The sequence below is a fragment of the Rhinatrema bivittatum genome, chromosome 3 (genome assembly GCF_901001135.1).
Source record: "Rhinatrema bivittatum chromosome 3, aRhiBiv1.1, whole genome shotgun sequence".
NCBI classification, from domain to species: domain Eukaryota; kingdom Metazoa; phylum Chordata; class Amphibia; order Gymnophiona; family Rhinatrematidae; genus Rhinatrema; species Rhinatrema bivittatum.
Genome location: NC_042617.1, coordinates 499,130,612 through 499,146,465, shown reverse-complemented (window position 1 = coordinate 499,146,465; position 15,854 = coordinate 499,130,612). Strand labels below are relative to the sequence as shown.

General features: G+C 42.3%; 1 protein-coding gene across 3 annotated transcripts in view; it reads left to right on the top strand.

Annotated features, from left to right (window-relative positions):
• Positions 1-15,854, top strand: part of PKHD1 (PKHD1 ciliary IPT domain containing fibrocystin/polyductin) — a 1,284,809-nt gene that overhangs the window by 714,831 nt on the left and 554,124 nt on the right. For all 3 annotated transcript variants that reach the window (XM_029596114.1, XM_029596113.1, XM_029596115.1), the window contains 2 exons: positions 633-768; positions 11,710-11,956. In XM_029596114.1, the coding sequence (XP_029451974.1) occupies positions 633-768; positions 11,710-11,956 (383 nt within the window). The remainder of the gene's footprint in view (positions 1-632; positions 769-11,709; positions 11,957-15,854) is intronic.

Sequence of the window (15,854 nt, the reverse complement as noted above, 5' to 3'; positions counted from 1 at the left end):
TGCATGTGATATTTTTCACATTTTGATAAATCCAGGCCTTAGCTGGCTAACTCTGGTCATGCCGGCTAACTTTAAGATAGCTAGGTATATTCAGTGGCACAATCACAGTGCTTGAGGGTAGCCAGATACAATCATCCAGCTAACTAGCTGAGCTGCTCAGTGGCTGAATATTGCCCCCTATATTATACAAGCATGGATTTTACACCTGGCACTTAGAAGCTGCCAAGTTGTTTGTTAAAATGTATTTTTGTAATGACCTGAGGTTTCACTTATTGATTGATATTCATGTTTATGTATGATTATAGAAAAACAATTAAAAGAATGTTAAAGTAGAGATTTGATATTGTAGCATGCGAAATGAATGTACTCTGTGTTAATGATTCAGAAATTCTTGCTATTGGAGGAGCTGGTATAATTGGTAGAGTATGCATTTTTTTTTAGCACTGTGCTGCAGTACCTCAGAAGTGCACACACTTTTAAATCAGTGCTGATGCAGAGTTTATTGTAGATTATCCTAAATTTGTAAATCCAGAATGGCAAATCCCTGTGCATTGAATGAAGCCTTTTTCTTGCTTTTGCTCAGGGGAGTGTTCAGTGTTTTGACCTCACTGGGTTTTTTTTTCTGAAATTAGAATGGTAGCTGTATGGTTGCAGGCCTGAGAACTCCCAAAAGGTTCCAGCTGTCAGTTTCAAACACAACCTTTGGAAACTTTGACCTGAGCTCTTGTACAGCAATCAGCACCTGTTCTGAGTGCTATAGAGGACAAGGTATGTAAAATCTAAGTTGTAGTTTTAATATTGACATTTCTTTCTTCGCCATATTATATTTGTGAAAATGTAAAGGGAATGGTCAAGATTAATGTAATGGGAATCAGAAGTAAATGAAAAGAAAGATAATAATTCCTCAGATGTTGATATTTAAACAGTGTGTTCAGCTAACTTTTGGAGTTAGCCAGATGAACATCAAGATTTGAATTTCCTGCTCCTTCCACCGATGGAATTTTACCCTAAGTCATTATCTGGCTAAAATTTACCTGGAGATAAAGAGGAAGGGCAGAGGCTGATCTGGAGGCATAGCTCAAATTTATTTGGCTAGCAATGTTTTTCAGCACTCATCAGATAATATTAGCTGGGTAAGCCTGGTTGAAAATTTGTGGTCCAAAATTAACCTGGATATCTTCATTCAAGTACTTTAGGCAGATTCAGCAGCAGATTTATCCAGCTCTGGGGCTGCTGAATATCTGGGTAAGGTTACTCAGGTAACTTTCTTGCTCACAAGCCCCTTCACTATTGACCTCTCATTGCTTAAATTATTTCAGTGGTCTAGTTTTTTATTGCTATTGAAGGTAAAATGCATTGGCATGCCACACTGCAATGACTGGACAGGTCCTTATAGCCTCTGGGGACTGTACTGACATGAAAACTTTCCATATGGAACATATTCTGTGTCTTTGATACTTGTTCTAATAGTTTTCACATAGTAGGTTTCTTTGTGGGCTGCACCAAACTACTGATCTCACCTTTTCATAAATATTTGTAGGCATGCCCTTTCCCAGCATCTATCCTGCAAATGTATTTGTATAATCTGTTTAGTGTGGTCGTAGGCAATTATATTGCACAGCTTTGACTGACAACTATATACAAAATGGTTTTTAGAACTATGCACTAGGGATGTGCAATTGTTTTTCCCGAATTAGGCAATTTCAACGATATTGTATCATTCGGAATGGCTTGGGAGAACCGAAAAACGATTGAATTTTTTTTCCAAAATTAAGGAAAAAATTAATTTTCAGGTTAGTGCGCGCTAACTTCCATTAGTGCATGGTAATTCCCGTTAGTGCGTGCTAACGTGGCAGAGTTAGTACACACTAACGGGGAGTTAGCGCGCACTAACCCGAAAATCGAGGCCCTTGAAAAAAAGAAAAAAATGAACCACGGGAAAAACAAATTTCCCGCGGGGGGGGGGGGGGGGGGAAGAACCCAAAACAAAGCCCGACACGATAAATGAACCCAAAGCACATCTCTACTATGCACTAACTACAAAGGCTGTGCACTTACGTGCTGGCACTTTGCGATTGTGTTCACTGTGGGGCAGACCAAGGCCCTACTCATGTAAATCCGCCCGGATTTACGTGAGCAGGGCCTTGGTCGCCGGCGTGCCTATTTTCCATAGGCCGCTGGCACACGCAGAGCCCCGGGACGCGCGTAGGTCTCGGGGTTTTTTGAAGGGGGCGTGTCGGGGGCGGGGCCGACCGACGCGACATTTTAGGGGCGGGACACGGCGTTTCGGGGGCGGGATGCGGCGTTTCGGGGGTGGGCCCGGGGGCGTGGTTTCGGGCTGGGGCGTTCCAGGTGCGTGGCCGCGCCCTCCAGAACTGCCCCCGGGTCGGGTCTCGGCGCGCCAGCAGCCCACTGGCGCGCATGGATTTATGTCTCCCTCCGGGAGGCGTAAATCCGTGGATAAAGGTAGGGGGGGGGGGGTTAGATAGGGCCGGGGGGGGTGGGTTAGGTAGGGGAAGGGAGGGGATGGTGAGGGGAGGGCGAAAGAGAGTTCCCTCCGAGGCCGCTCCGATTTCGGAGCGGCCTCGGAGGGAATGGAGGCAGGCTGCGCGGCTTGGCGCGCGCCGGCTGTCCAAAATCGGCAGCCTTGCACGCGCCGATCCAGGATTTTAGAGGATATGCGCGGCTATGCGCGTATCTTATAAAATCCAGCGTACTTTTGTTTGCGCCTGCTGCGCAAACAAAAGTATGGGATCGTGCTTTTTTTTAAAAATCTACCCCTGTGGCTTTTGTGGAATACATTCAGAAAAAAAACCTTCAGCAAGCATATTGTACTGGTTTAACCATGAAGGCTGCAAGGTTCTCAATGCTTAGCCATTGTGCTTCTAAAGTTATGTATAGTGTCTTTTCCTCAAAGCCTCATGCAAACTGATTGTGTTGTTTTAAGCATATAACTGATAGATGCAAGATTCACTCATTCCTTTTCCAACCCCCATTACCCCCTTTTTCTTTTCCAAAGTTTCCCACAGATCACACAACACTTTCTTTTGGAATAATAAAAGGCCGCAGTTTATTATACAGACCCGAGCCTCACAAGGTACTTACAATACAATACAACGTTCCCCCCCCCCATTCATGTAACAGTCCAACAGCGCCCCCCACCTTTTCCAGTGGTAGAGCATCCCCCTGTAAAGCCTCCGAGCATCGGCCCCCCTCTTGCTCTTTGGCAATCTCGTGCAGCAGCCCCCCCGCACTGCACAAGATTCCCCCCCCTTTGTAAACTTTAACAATACAATGCAATTAACAACATTTGAGGCTCGGGTTTACCGCCACTGCGACAAATACAACACTTCGCCGAAAACACACCGCTTTATTATTTCAATATACTGGGCGGGAGGGTGGGCAAGCCTCAACCTACTGCCTCAGTCATTCCTCACCGACTGGCCGTTACTCCCCCCTCCTTTTCCTTTTCCATCCCTTTTTTTTTTTTTTTTCATGAACATTTTTATTGATGCATAAAGTGCATAACACAAGAAGAACAATAAAATATATAAAACATAAAAATGCATCATATTTTCTGTTCCCGCCTTCCCAACAGTTACCCCCCCCGGCAACATCACGCAAAAATTTATACATAAGAACAAGTAAGCAGTGGTGGAGGACCCCTCGCCTCCACCATCAGCAGCAGTAATATGAATATGCAACAGCTCAGATATGCGACAGAGAGACAGGTATCCCATAAATCATAAATAACAAGGAACTAAGACCCAACCCCAAGAAAAAAGACTCCCTCATCCCTGTGGAGAAGACTGGTTTACTTCAGCAGTGCCGTAGTATCAGGAGCAGTCCGTATACATTGAGTCCACTAGTCTGAAGGTTGGTGCGAGCAAGAGGTGCGCCACTGTAAGTAGGGACTCCAGACTCGGTAGAAAGTGTTTAGTCGCTTGTGCCTTTCCGCCGTAAGTTTATTCAAGGTGCATATTTGATCCGTCCTACTCTGTACCACTGCCAGGCTTGGCCCAGTCTTATCTTTCCATAGACGTGCCCTTTTCCATTCCTATCCACCAATCCATGCCTCCTGTTTAAATTCTACTCCTCTCATTGGCTTGTGTCTCCTTAACGTCCCCTCCCCCCCCTTGTCCCTCTAACCTAACATCCCGCCCTTTCCTTCGCTCTCTTGTCTCCAGTTATGTTCGCAGAGCGAGACAGGCTCGCCCTGCGTGAACAAGGGCATGCAGTTGTTTGCACTCTACTTTGCTCATGGGAAAATTCATCCAAGTTCCTTTTGTTTTGTGAAGGATGAATACCTATAAAAAAAAAACCAAATAGCAACCTTCGCATATGGACATTTTTGACTCAAAATCAAAAATATTTGTCAATGGCTGAAAAATGTTATTAGGCATGAGGAGAGGCAAAAAAAAAATTAGTTTTGGTTTATTTGTTTTGCAAGTTGCAGTCATTCATTTGGTTTGTTTCAAATGAAAGCTTTTTTACTTTTATTCCTTTAGGAACAAATTTTAAAAGTGCAGCTCATGTTAAAAAGCCCATATACGCGAGTATCTTAGTCACGTGTGAATGACGCATATTTTAAAAGCCGGAAATTATGCGCGTATATACGCATGCATGATTTAAAAAAAACAAAAACAAAAAAAAGGGTGGGAAAGAGGAGAGTTGGGGGCAGGATATGAGCATTCTGGGGCAGGGCCAAGAATACCGCACAGAACTCAATATTTTAAAACCCGAGGCCACGGCACACACCGGCTTGTTATCCTTGTAACTTTAATACTGCTCCTGATGAAGAGCAAGTCTGTTGATCTCACGTTTTTTGGCTTACACGATGGGTGAGGGGTCTGGGTCAACTGGGGGAAGTACAGGATGAAGATCCAGAGGGGGTCTGGATGATCTCAAAGTAGACTGAGCAAACTGATGGAATGTCCCTCAAGTGAACATGTTTTAAAATCCACTTACATATGTGCGTTCAAACTGGCAAAGTCCTATGGAAGATACGTGAAGCAGGTATGCTCGAATAACCTCTTAAACTTAGGAGCATATGCGTGCTCGCCTGCTCGGTGTATTTTAAATCTTAAGCATATAAATGGGCAAACGACTTAAAATACCACCACACAAACATCTGCACATTATAGGCATCTGCAGGATCATTTTAAAATTAGCCTGCAAATTTGTTAATTTGTTTCACATTATAGTCAATGACGGAAGCAATGCACCAATTTTGAGCTTCCAAATTTAGGTTTTATAATTATTTCTAATGCTACTGGTGGGTAGGCATCACCAGAAAAGTGAAGGCATGCTAAGGCTTCCAGACTATGTCAACATGGCACTAAAAGTGCCATGGAGAGCATAAGAACCGACAATTTGACAAATCGGTAGCAGCAGTGTCAGGAGTCTCCAGGGCTCCATTAGAGGAGCAAAACAGCAATAAGAGTGACCATAACATCTCACGGCTTCAAAATTGGGGAAAAGAGCACAAACAACAGTAGCATTAATCCACTAAAGCTGCAGAGAGAGGTAAAGTGGCACCCTGAAGAGGTAAAAAAGCACCAAAAGAGGCAGGAAAACCTTTAAGGCATTAATAGAGGGTCAAAGCAACATAAAGAGTGGCATGAAGATCCCAAAGCATCAAGGGAAGTGCAAAGTAATCACCCAGAGTGGCTTAAATACCCAAAGGCATCAAATGAGGAGCAGAGAGTACCAACTAAATTGGTAGAAAGCCCTAGGCAGGGAGAAACCAGAGGAAATCCCTGGAGGAAGTCAGATGATGTTTCCGTATGGAATCATTAGCAAAGAAGCTGGCTGTTCAGACTCGATGTTAGTCTTCCTCTTTTTTTGTGTAAAATCAGATTCTCAGAGTTGTCAGTATCATCTGCCTCCTACACCACTTCACTGAACTCTAAGAAATCTAAATAAATAAAAATAAATAAATGCTACTGAATAGAGGCACCAAATCCTCTTCAGCCTCTAGCTATTTAATATCCTGTGATTCAGGCAATCCTGGACACAATTCTTCTTTTAAATCTGTTTTTGTTAATAGTGCCTCCATTACCTAAGAAGCAGTTATAATGGAGGTACAAGGTCCTGGTTTTGGGTGCTGCAATTCAGCTGCATCTGCCTTTTGCTATGGTATAATCCATCAAAGGCTAAATTGCTGATGAAGCCAATCATTGTAAGAAAGGAAGGGAGTTTGAAGACAAAGTCTGGCATGAAATCATTAAAGATAGCTGGGTAAAGCCTATACAAAGCATTGGATTAACAGGGCAAATAGTTGGCAAATAGTATAGGGGAAGGGGATTTGGAAAAAACCTCAAAGACAGCAAGAGCAGAGGAGGAAGCACACTAGGGTACCAAGAGTGACTTGGAGCAGAGGTAGCAGCAGAAGTAGCAGCAGCAGCAGCAGCAGCAATGGTAATTAAAATAAGAAATGAAGCAATAAGAATGGTAGCAAGGCCCCAATATGTACCGCAACGGCTAAGGCAAGAGGAAGAGTGGCATGAACATGTCAAGACACCAAGCGGGGCAACGTGTTGACAGGAGTGACATGAAGAACATGAAATTCCATGAATGGTATAGCAAGTTTGCAAAATATCAGAGTCACCAAGTAGCATAGGGGAAGAGGATTAGGAAAATTGACGACAGCTGGATCAGAGAGGGAAGTATCCTAAGATAGGGATGTGCAGACAAAAAGTTTATGTTCATAAGTCCATAAGTCGAAAAGGGGGGTCAATTTCGGTCAATATGGACATATGGAGAATTCCATAAGTTGAGTCTATGTCCATACGTGCACCGGTTCCCTAAATAAAAATTTAAACCCCTCACCCTCCTTAATCTAGCTAACTTTACATCAACAATACCAGATAACATCAAAAACACCTCCCACGTAAGAGATTTAGGTACTCTCCTTGACAACCAGTTAAACCTCAAAAGGTTTGTCAACAATACTACAAAAGAGTGCTTCTTTAAACTACAAGTCCTTAAAAAACTTAAACCTCTGTTGCATTTTTATGATTTCTGATTAGTTCTTCAAGCAATTATTCTCACAAAAATTGATTACTGTAACTCGTTATTGCTTGGACTCCCTGCTATCACAATTAAACCTCTTCAGATGTTACAGAATTCAGCGGCCAGAATTTTAACTAACTCTAAAAAAAGGGACCACATCTCTCCTATTCTATACAAACTTCACTGGCTCCCTATTAAATTTAGAATCCTCTACAAAGTGCTGACCATCATGCACAAAACTGTTCACAATCTGGCACCAATCGATCTAACTTACCAAGTTCGCCCTAATAATCCCTCTAGACCATTAAGAAGAGCCTATCAAGGCACTCTCATTGTCCCTCAAGCTAGAACATCTCTAAAGAACAGAGCCTTCTCTACTGCGGGTCCCACTCATTGGAACAATCTCCCTCCGGACCTCAGACAGGACCCTTGCCCAATATCTTACAAGAAAAAAATTAAAAACTTGGTTATTTAACCTTGCATTTCCTGAATCAGATTTTTAGCTTATCACATGCTTTCTATTCTAATCAGATTTTCAGCTTATCACATGCTTTCTATTCTCCAAGATGTTTAAATTTTATCTCATATCTCAATTCTCGCTAGCCCTTGGTCCCTTTAAAAGACCTTCAGACATCTTTCAGTCTTTTTCTCCTTTAATCACTCCATAACTAGAAATATGTTTAATATGTGTCATGCATGAGTATATGGGTATATATTTTTATTTTATCTGTGTATATATATATATATGTATGTCCGTTTACGTATGTATATATATATATATATATATATATATATGTGTTATCATATATTACATTACTATGTAATTCAAACTGTTTTCATGGGTTAGTTAAATTTTATAAATTAGTTGACCAGTTTATTATACTGTATGTTCTTGGTTCCATGTATCGCCTTACAGGCAGTTTTTTGTTCCATGTAAACCGGTTTGATTTGTATCTAATGCAGGAAGATCGGTATATAAAAACTAAAAATAAATAAATAATCCCCCCCCCCCAAGACTTACCAAAATTCCCTGGTGGTCCAGCGGGGAGTCAGGAAGCCATTCCTCTATTCCTTTGCGAGGAGCACGTGACGTACGCGTCACGTCGGAGTGACGCGGCCGTCACGTGGTCCACCGCGGTTCCGCTCCCGGACCCCTCGTTGGACACAAACGGAACTTTTGGCCAGCTTGGGGAGGTCAGGAGGCCCCCCCAAGCTGGCCAAAAGTTCCGTTTGTGTCCAACGAGGGGTCCGGGAGCGGAACCAGCTTGGGGGGGTCAGGAGCACGTGACGGGGGGGGGGGGGGTGGTGTCAGGAGCACGTGCCTTCAATATAATTACTTTGTTTTTGAACAAAATTCATGATGTGCGGACTGTTTGTTATTTTTCAAGAGGCTGAAGGAGATTCCTTGGGTATTACAGGTTAGCCTGTTCTCCACAGCACAATTTTCTGAATTTCAGAAGTGTAATGAGTTGGATAGTGCTCTGCAGCATCTTAAGTTGGCCTCTGGTAAAAGTGGCGTTACAAAGAGGTAACTGGCCCCTCCCTCACTGATTCCAAACCTCCATCACAAACTACTCCCTCAGGAGATTCCTCTTCCCTTTTCAGATCTCCCCTGTCCCTGATAGAAAAAAAAATGCCTCTCCGTACTACTCCCTCTGCAGATTGAGTATTGGGTAGGAGATGGGTTTTGTAGTCAGGGACAGAACCACCCAGTGTGTGTGTGTGGGGGGGGGGGGGGGGGGGGGGGGAGGGGACGGGGAAGAGGAGATATATTGGGTGGAGGGGAGAATCTCCAGGGAGGGACTGATACTGGGGGATGTTTGGACTCTACAGGGAATAGTGAAAACAGGATTGGAGTCTGTGGAGGGGAAGAATTTTACTTGAGTCTAACTGTTCCTTTAAGGATGAATTATCCTGCTCAGTCTCTCGGGGGAAAGTACCTAACTTTTTGTCTGAGGCCTTTTTAATATTAATGAATTACATTGCATGTGATGCAGCTCATTAAATTTTTATTTCACAGTAATGCTCAAATGTGCATTACTGATATTGTACATTAAGTGCCAGTTTTAGCACTTAACAGGTGTTATCCCATTAATGCATTTTAGTAAATAAGAGATCTTTAGTTTCTATTGGGTAAAGCTGTCTCTAGTGTTGAAAGATACACTTATTACACAAAAATTTACATAAGCAAATTTCTGTACGAAAGAAGGAAACTATTCATCATGAAATGTTTATACAGGGCTGCATACCGAGGTACACTACAAACTCCCTCTCCAAAAACAGTCTGTCTAAACTCTACAAAAGAGTGAGCACTGTCAATTGCCAGACCTACCCTCTAAAACACCATGTCCTCAGACCTTCGTCTAGAGCCATCCACCCAAAAATTAAAAAAAACAACTAGACATGACTCTTTAAACAAGCATTCTCAGAATAACCCTTCCAATCGCTCGCTTCAGTCTCCCTTCCCTCCCCCATTCTTTATTTCTAATTGTTTCAATCAATCCTCCATTCACCCACCCTCTCCCCCCACCCCTCTCCTTCTCCAATAATGCCATTCTTACCCCCCTCTCCCCCACCCCCATCCATAATGTTCAACATCTTCATATACATTTTCCCTCATTCCCCCAACCCCATTGCTCCAACAATCCTCCCTCCCAACCTAATCCCTCCCCCCTAATCTTTGTATATGCCCATTTTCTCCCTTTCACCTCCCTCCCCCCTTACAATTCTTTGCATATACTTATACAAGCCGTTAAGCCTGTTAAAACGGGCTACATTAAAAAAATGTTTCAGTCCATTTTCAAACACAGCACCCTTCTACACTTTTTCTCCCTCACTCCCCCTTCCCCTCGTTCACTCACCCTCTTCCCTCCACTCAGTCTTACTCACCCTCTGTCTCCCACTGCCTCCTTCCCCTCACTCTCACTTCCCTCCCCTTCCCTCAGTCACTCCCACCTCTCTCCCCTTCCCTCAGTCACTCCCCACCCTCTCTCAATCCCATCCCCTCTCCCTCAGCCCTCCTCCACTCCCTTTTTCTCTGCTCCACAACTTCTTACCCTTCCACTTACTCACATCCCTCTGTCTCTCACCTCCCCTTCATTCTCTCTCTACCCTCACTCTTCCCCACCCCCTACCTCCCTCCCTCCCACACACTCACTCCTCCCTCCCCCTCCCTCTCACTCCCTCCCTCCCCCTCACTCCCTCCCTCCCTCCCCCTCACTCACTCCCCCTCCCTCTCACTCACTCCCCCTCCCTCAGTCCCTCCCCCTCTCACTCCCTCTCTCCCTCTCTCTCCCTCAGTCCCTCCCCCCCTCACTCCCTCACCCCTCCCTCTCATGCCCCCTCCCACTCAGTCCCTCCCTCTCTCTCTCCTCCCTCCCTCCCACACAGTCTCTCTCTCTCTCTCCTCCCTCCCTCTCACTCAGTCCCTCCCTCTCTCTCTCCTCCCTCCCTCTTACTCGCTCCTCCCTCACTACTGGCCATTGCCGTCGCCGCTGCCACCGCTCCTCCTCGCCACCACCACCGATGCGGCCGCTCCTCGTTGCCACCGCTGCTGCCGCTCGACAACGCCGCCACCGCTCGATGCCACCACTGCCACTCCTCGTCGCCGCTGCCGCTGCTCGCCACCGCCACCATGTTGGAAAATTCAGCTGACGCTCGCTGAGACCGACGTGCTTGCCTGCACATGCGCAGTAGAGCTGCTCTCTACTGCGCATTTGCGGCACGTCGGTCAACCTTCGTTTATTAGGTTGATAATCCACAGCACTTTGCCCAAATCAAGTTCCCTTAAACTGTTTTATTACCCCCATCCAAGTTACTGCTCTTTGTTCTTTGTACAATGTTTCAAGTTCCTTGTAAACTGATATAATGTACCCATGAATACCGGTATAAAAATGCTTTAAATAAAATAAATAAATAAATCTCCTTATTTTGCTTGCATTCGGTTTTTTTCTTTTTCTGTCCCTCACTTATTGTTACATCTCACACTCTCCCATATACATGCCACATACTTTCTCCATAAATGCAGACTCCCCATACTGTACATACTTCTCTCCTACTCAAACAGATAGCATGCTTTATTGGCACTATGAAACCCAAGGTTTTTTTTGCAAGGGTGGAAAACTAGAAAATTAAAGCACCAACCCACCATTTTTAGAAACTGAGGAAATTATTTTCATTAACTTTTTACAGTTTGGGGTTTTTTTTTGCTCTTTTTTAAAACCTATCAGCAGCAGCCAAGCATAAAAATGAAAATTACTCTCCCCTACAGACCCCCTCCAAAACATCCTGTGTAGACAAATACAATCTAAGAAGCAGAATGAATAATCTGCTAAACAAAACAGCCACCTCATCCTCCAAAAACTGAATAAGGTATTTCTCTATTTCTTTCCAACAATGGCATGCCTGGGTCTTATTCCAAGAACAAACCAATCAGAGATAGGAGTCTGAGTGGATTTATGCATTATGCATATAATGGAAGCAATGTATGCATATCTATCTCATGCATATTAATTGTGGATATCCTGAAAACATGACTGGCTGAGAGTCACCCAGGACAGGTTTGGGAATCACTGCAATATACTAACATAAATATATACAATACTTTTAGGCATTTTACTTTGACTACCTATGATTTTAACTAATTTTACCATGACAGTCAGCAAATAATAATGGTTTTCTTCAAATATTTTTCAGGTGGTTTCACTGTTAAGACTGAACAGCTGAAGTTTTTAAATTCACCCATTCAGATCTCATTCCCATTTCCTCATTCTGCCATAATCGAAGATCTGGATGGCTCCCTGTCAGGATGGGAAAGAAGTCATATTCTTGCTTATATGGATACACTTCCTGTTTCCTGTTGGGAAAGCGCAAATTTCAGTGGGGCTTTCAGAGGCAGTGTTTGCAAGAAAAATGTTGTTTTCCATCGCATGTCAATTGGTTTGTAAGTATCATCCTATATTATATTATTAGAATGGAAATAGCGTACATCTGTAGGATCCTATATGAAAAGTTCAGATGCTGCAATGGTACGAATTAAAGTAGATAAAGAAGTGGCAAACAGAAGCCGATGGAATCAGACTGTCACCACCCAAAATCTGCAAGTTTTTGGAGAAATCGACATAGGTTTATAGTTCACAAAGCCAACTGAATACAACAGGGAGGGCAAGGCAGGGCAGTCATGAAGATATATGAAGAGAAGATGTTAAAAGGATACATATCTGGAATACTATGAGTGCTAATGCCCAAAGTCTAAATACAATAATTTCAGACTTCCAAGCCCTAATATCTAAATATTGTTGCTTATAGCAAGACATGATTCAATGAAACCCATGTCAGGGATATTGCTATACTGGGTTATAATCTGTTCAGGGTCAACAATATTGGCAGAAAAGGGGAGGAATAGCATTTTAAGAAATAATATTAAAGCTGCTGGAATCTTGGGGGTATGAGGATGGGAAGAGTTGCAGTGTTTCTCTTGGGAAGAGGAGATGGCACTTCAACTTACATTAGTGTAATCTACAGTCCTCCAAGACAGACAAAAGAACTGGATAAAGGAATGCATAAAACTTCAATGAAGGAAGTGAGATTCCTAGTAGAATCTTTTAATCTGACAAATATTAAATGGCACATTCCCTCTGTGGAATCAGCTTGAAGTAGATAAATTCTGGACTCCCTTCAAGGGATTCTTCACAGGCAAATAGTATTGGAAGGGAAGTAATTCTGGACCTGGTACTTACAAATGGAGAAAATGATTCAAATGTCCAGGTAGGTGGTAATCTGAGCTCCAGTGATCATCAACCAGTATAGTTTAGTACAAGGTCAAAGGCAGAGATAGGTCATATTAAGGTTCCAGTCCTAGACGTCAAGTCTACTGACTTTGTTAAAATAGGTGATGGAAGGATGGGAAAATCTCTGTGAAGCAGAATAGTAGCTTAAACTAATAGGAGCTATTGTAAGGGCAATACATTTTTATGTTAGGAAATTAAATACAAGTAAAATAAGACCAATATGGTTTTCAAAGAAGGTGGCAGAAAAAGCAGGGACAAAAATATTAGTATTAAAATATTGTAAATTTGTTATAAGTTGCCTTAGGCATTTATATGGGAAGCATCAGATAAATACAGATGATAATGGTATTTAAAAAGTATAAAGAATTTCAGAAAAGAACAGAACATAAGATTTGCCATACTGGGTCAGACCAAGGGTCCATCAAGCTCAGTATCCTGTGGCCAACAGTGGCCAACCAAGTCACAAACACCTGGCAAGTACCCAAAAATAGATCCCAAGCTACTAATCCTTATTGATTAATAGCAGTTTATGGACTTCTGCTCTAGGAACTTATCCAAACCTTTTTTAAATCCAGCTACACTAACTGCCATAACCACATCCTCTGGCAATGAATTCCAGAGATTAATTATGCGTTGAGTGAAAAAGATTTTTCTCTGATTTGTTTTAAATGAGCTACTTGCTAACTTCATGGAGTGTCCCCTAGTCTTTGTGTTATCCAAAAGAGTAAATAAATAACCGATTCACATTTACCCTTTCAAGTCCTTTCGTGATTTTGTAGACCTCTATCATATCCCCCCTTAGCCATCTCTTCTCCAACCTGAACAGCCCTAATCTCTTTGCCTTTCCTGATAGGTGAGCCATTCCATCCCCTTTATCATTTTGGTCACCCTTCTCTGGAGGACAAAGATTATCTGAAAAAGCTGAAACAGGGAAGGTAGACAGTACAGCAAAAATGAAAATGGAAGAAGAGATACAGTAGTTAAGACAGTAAAGCAAGGTGACAAACTTTGTTTTTATTATGCTAGTGAAAGGAGAAGTTGCAGAGGTGGCATTGTATGACTGAGAAAAAAGTAAGAATGTATAGAGCGTGACATGGAAAGGACAAAAAATAATGAACACATACATTTGTTAAGTTTTCTGAAGAAGCAAGTGGAGAAGAACCACCGGTAATTTTTAGGGACATTTACAATATTGTTTCACATTTGGGTTCTTCTTCCCTTCCTGCCCCTGAGGCCATAGGTTCGGTGGTGGAATATAACAAAGGAGTGTCCATGTAGGAAGGGTCTAAAACACTTTATTTTGTACACACTTTAACAACAGAAATGCAACAGGCAGATTCTGCCTACTCGCGGTTCTCCAGACAAGAGACATTTTAGTTCTCTGTGCTGCACTGCTACAACCCTGCGGATGCTTGCTTAGTCTAGACCAGAGGTTCTCAACCTTTTTTTCAGCCGGGACACACCTGACAGATGGTTCTCAAGTGCATGACACACTGAACATGTGCTTTAAGGGATATGCTTACGTCCACGATTTTGCCTATACCAAGGTTGGTAAATGATGAGCAAGGACAATATCAGTGTGGGCGCTGTGTGGTATGTCCCCAGGTATATCTGACATCTTCTTTGAGTGTACCATCTACGGGGTGTACATATTATTTACCACGGAGGTTTGACTGTGAGTCAGCGCAGGTTATATATGTAATTGTATGCCCATGTGGGCTTTATTACATAGGACACACCAAGAGGAAAATTAAAACTAGAATTATCGAACATCTAAGTAATATACGTACTCGAAGAGAAAATGCCCCATTGGTTCAACATTGGCTGGAGAAAGGGCACAGTGTTGAGGAGTTGAAATTCTGTGTATTGAATCAGGTTGAACTAAGTAGAGGGGGTAATATAACAACGGTGTTAACTAAAAAAGAACAACAATATATTTTTCAGTGGGGAACGGTGACCCCCGGTGGCCTCAATTTAGAAATAGAATGGAGTGCATTTCTATAGAGTAGTCTGACCAATGATAGTGGCTATTTCATGCTGATAGGCGGAGCTTTTGAGAGGTGGTGATAGCCGATACGTTGGGGAGGAGGCATTTTAAAATATAAGGGTGTGGATAGTAAGCAGTGCGCAACCGCGGCGTTTTGGGTAAGGTGAAGCACAAGTGAGAGGTATGCTGGAAGGTAAGGTGTCCTGTTAACTGATGAAGTATTAGCAGCAAAACTTTGGTTAGTGCAAAGTAGATAAAAGGGTTGTTATCTGTTGTAGATGCAAAAATATGATGTATTGGAATCAGCGTTTTATACAGCTATTGAGCGCATGAGGAACAGCGATGTGTATGAAGGTAGCGCCACAGAGTAAGAAGTTGAGTTTAAAAACGCGGTAGTTTGACGCTGACGGTATTGCATACAAACAGTGGAAATTGGCAGGTTAGTAGATGCATAAGAATGAACTTACATAAAATTATGTGGTATTTGGTGGTGGATTATATTGCTTTTTGGCTATACTGTTTTTTGATTTTTGGTAGGTTCTGATTAACAGAAGAAGTTAAGAATAATAGTGGTAAGGAATTATACAGATGGATATATAGGTAAGCGGGTTCGCTGGGATTTTAAGGATGGTGACTGGATAAATTTATTTAATTTAATACAATATATTTTATTTGGTGATTTCATGGTTAATTATAATAACATTCATATATTTATATATTTAGGTGATGGTTTTAGTAACGATAGCACATGCAACAATCATCCTATACAGTGTATACAGAAGTTCCCGTTTTTCAAAAGAAATTATAGAGTTGGTAATGGTCCCCTGAGGAAACCACATCGGTGAAACGAAGGCTTGTCGTCGGGAATGTTACAACAATAAAGAGGAAATCTATGAATTAATAAAGAACATGAAAGGGAACTAAAAGGATCATAAGCTGATAATTGTCTGTTTAATAATAACTGATAAATATGTTATGAAAGAAATTGTTTTGCAGCTATTGTGACTGTAATATCATTTTGATAAACGGTATATGGATGTATTTTAATACATTAGTATAGGTGA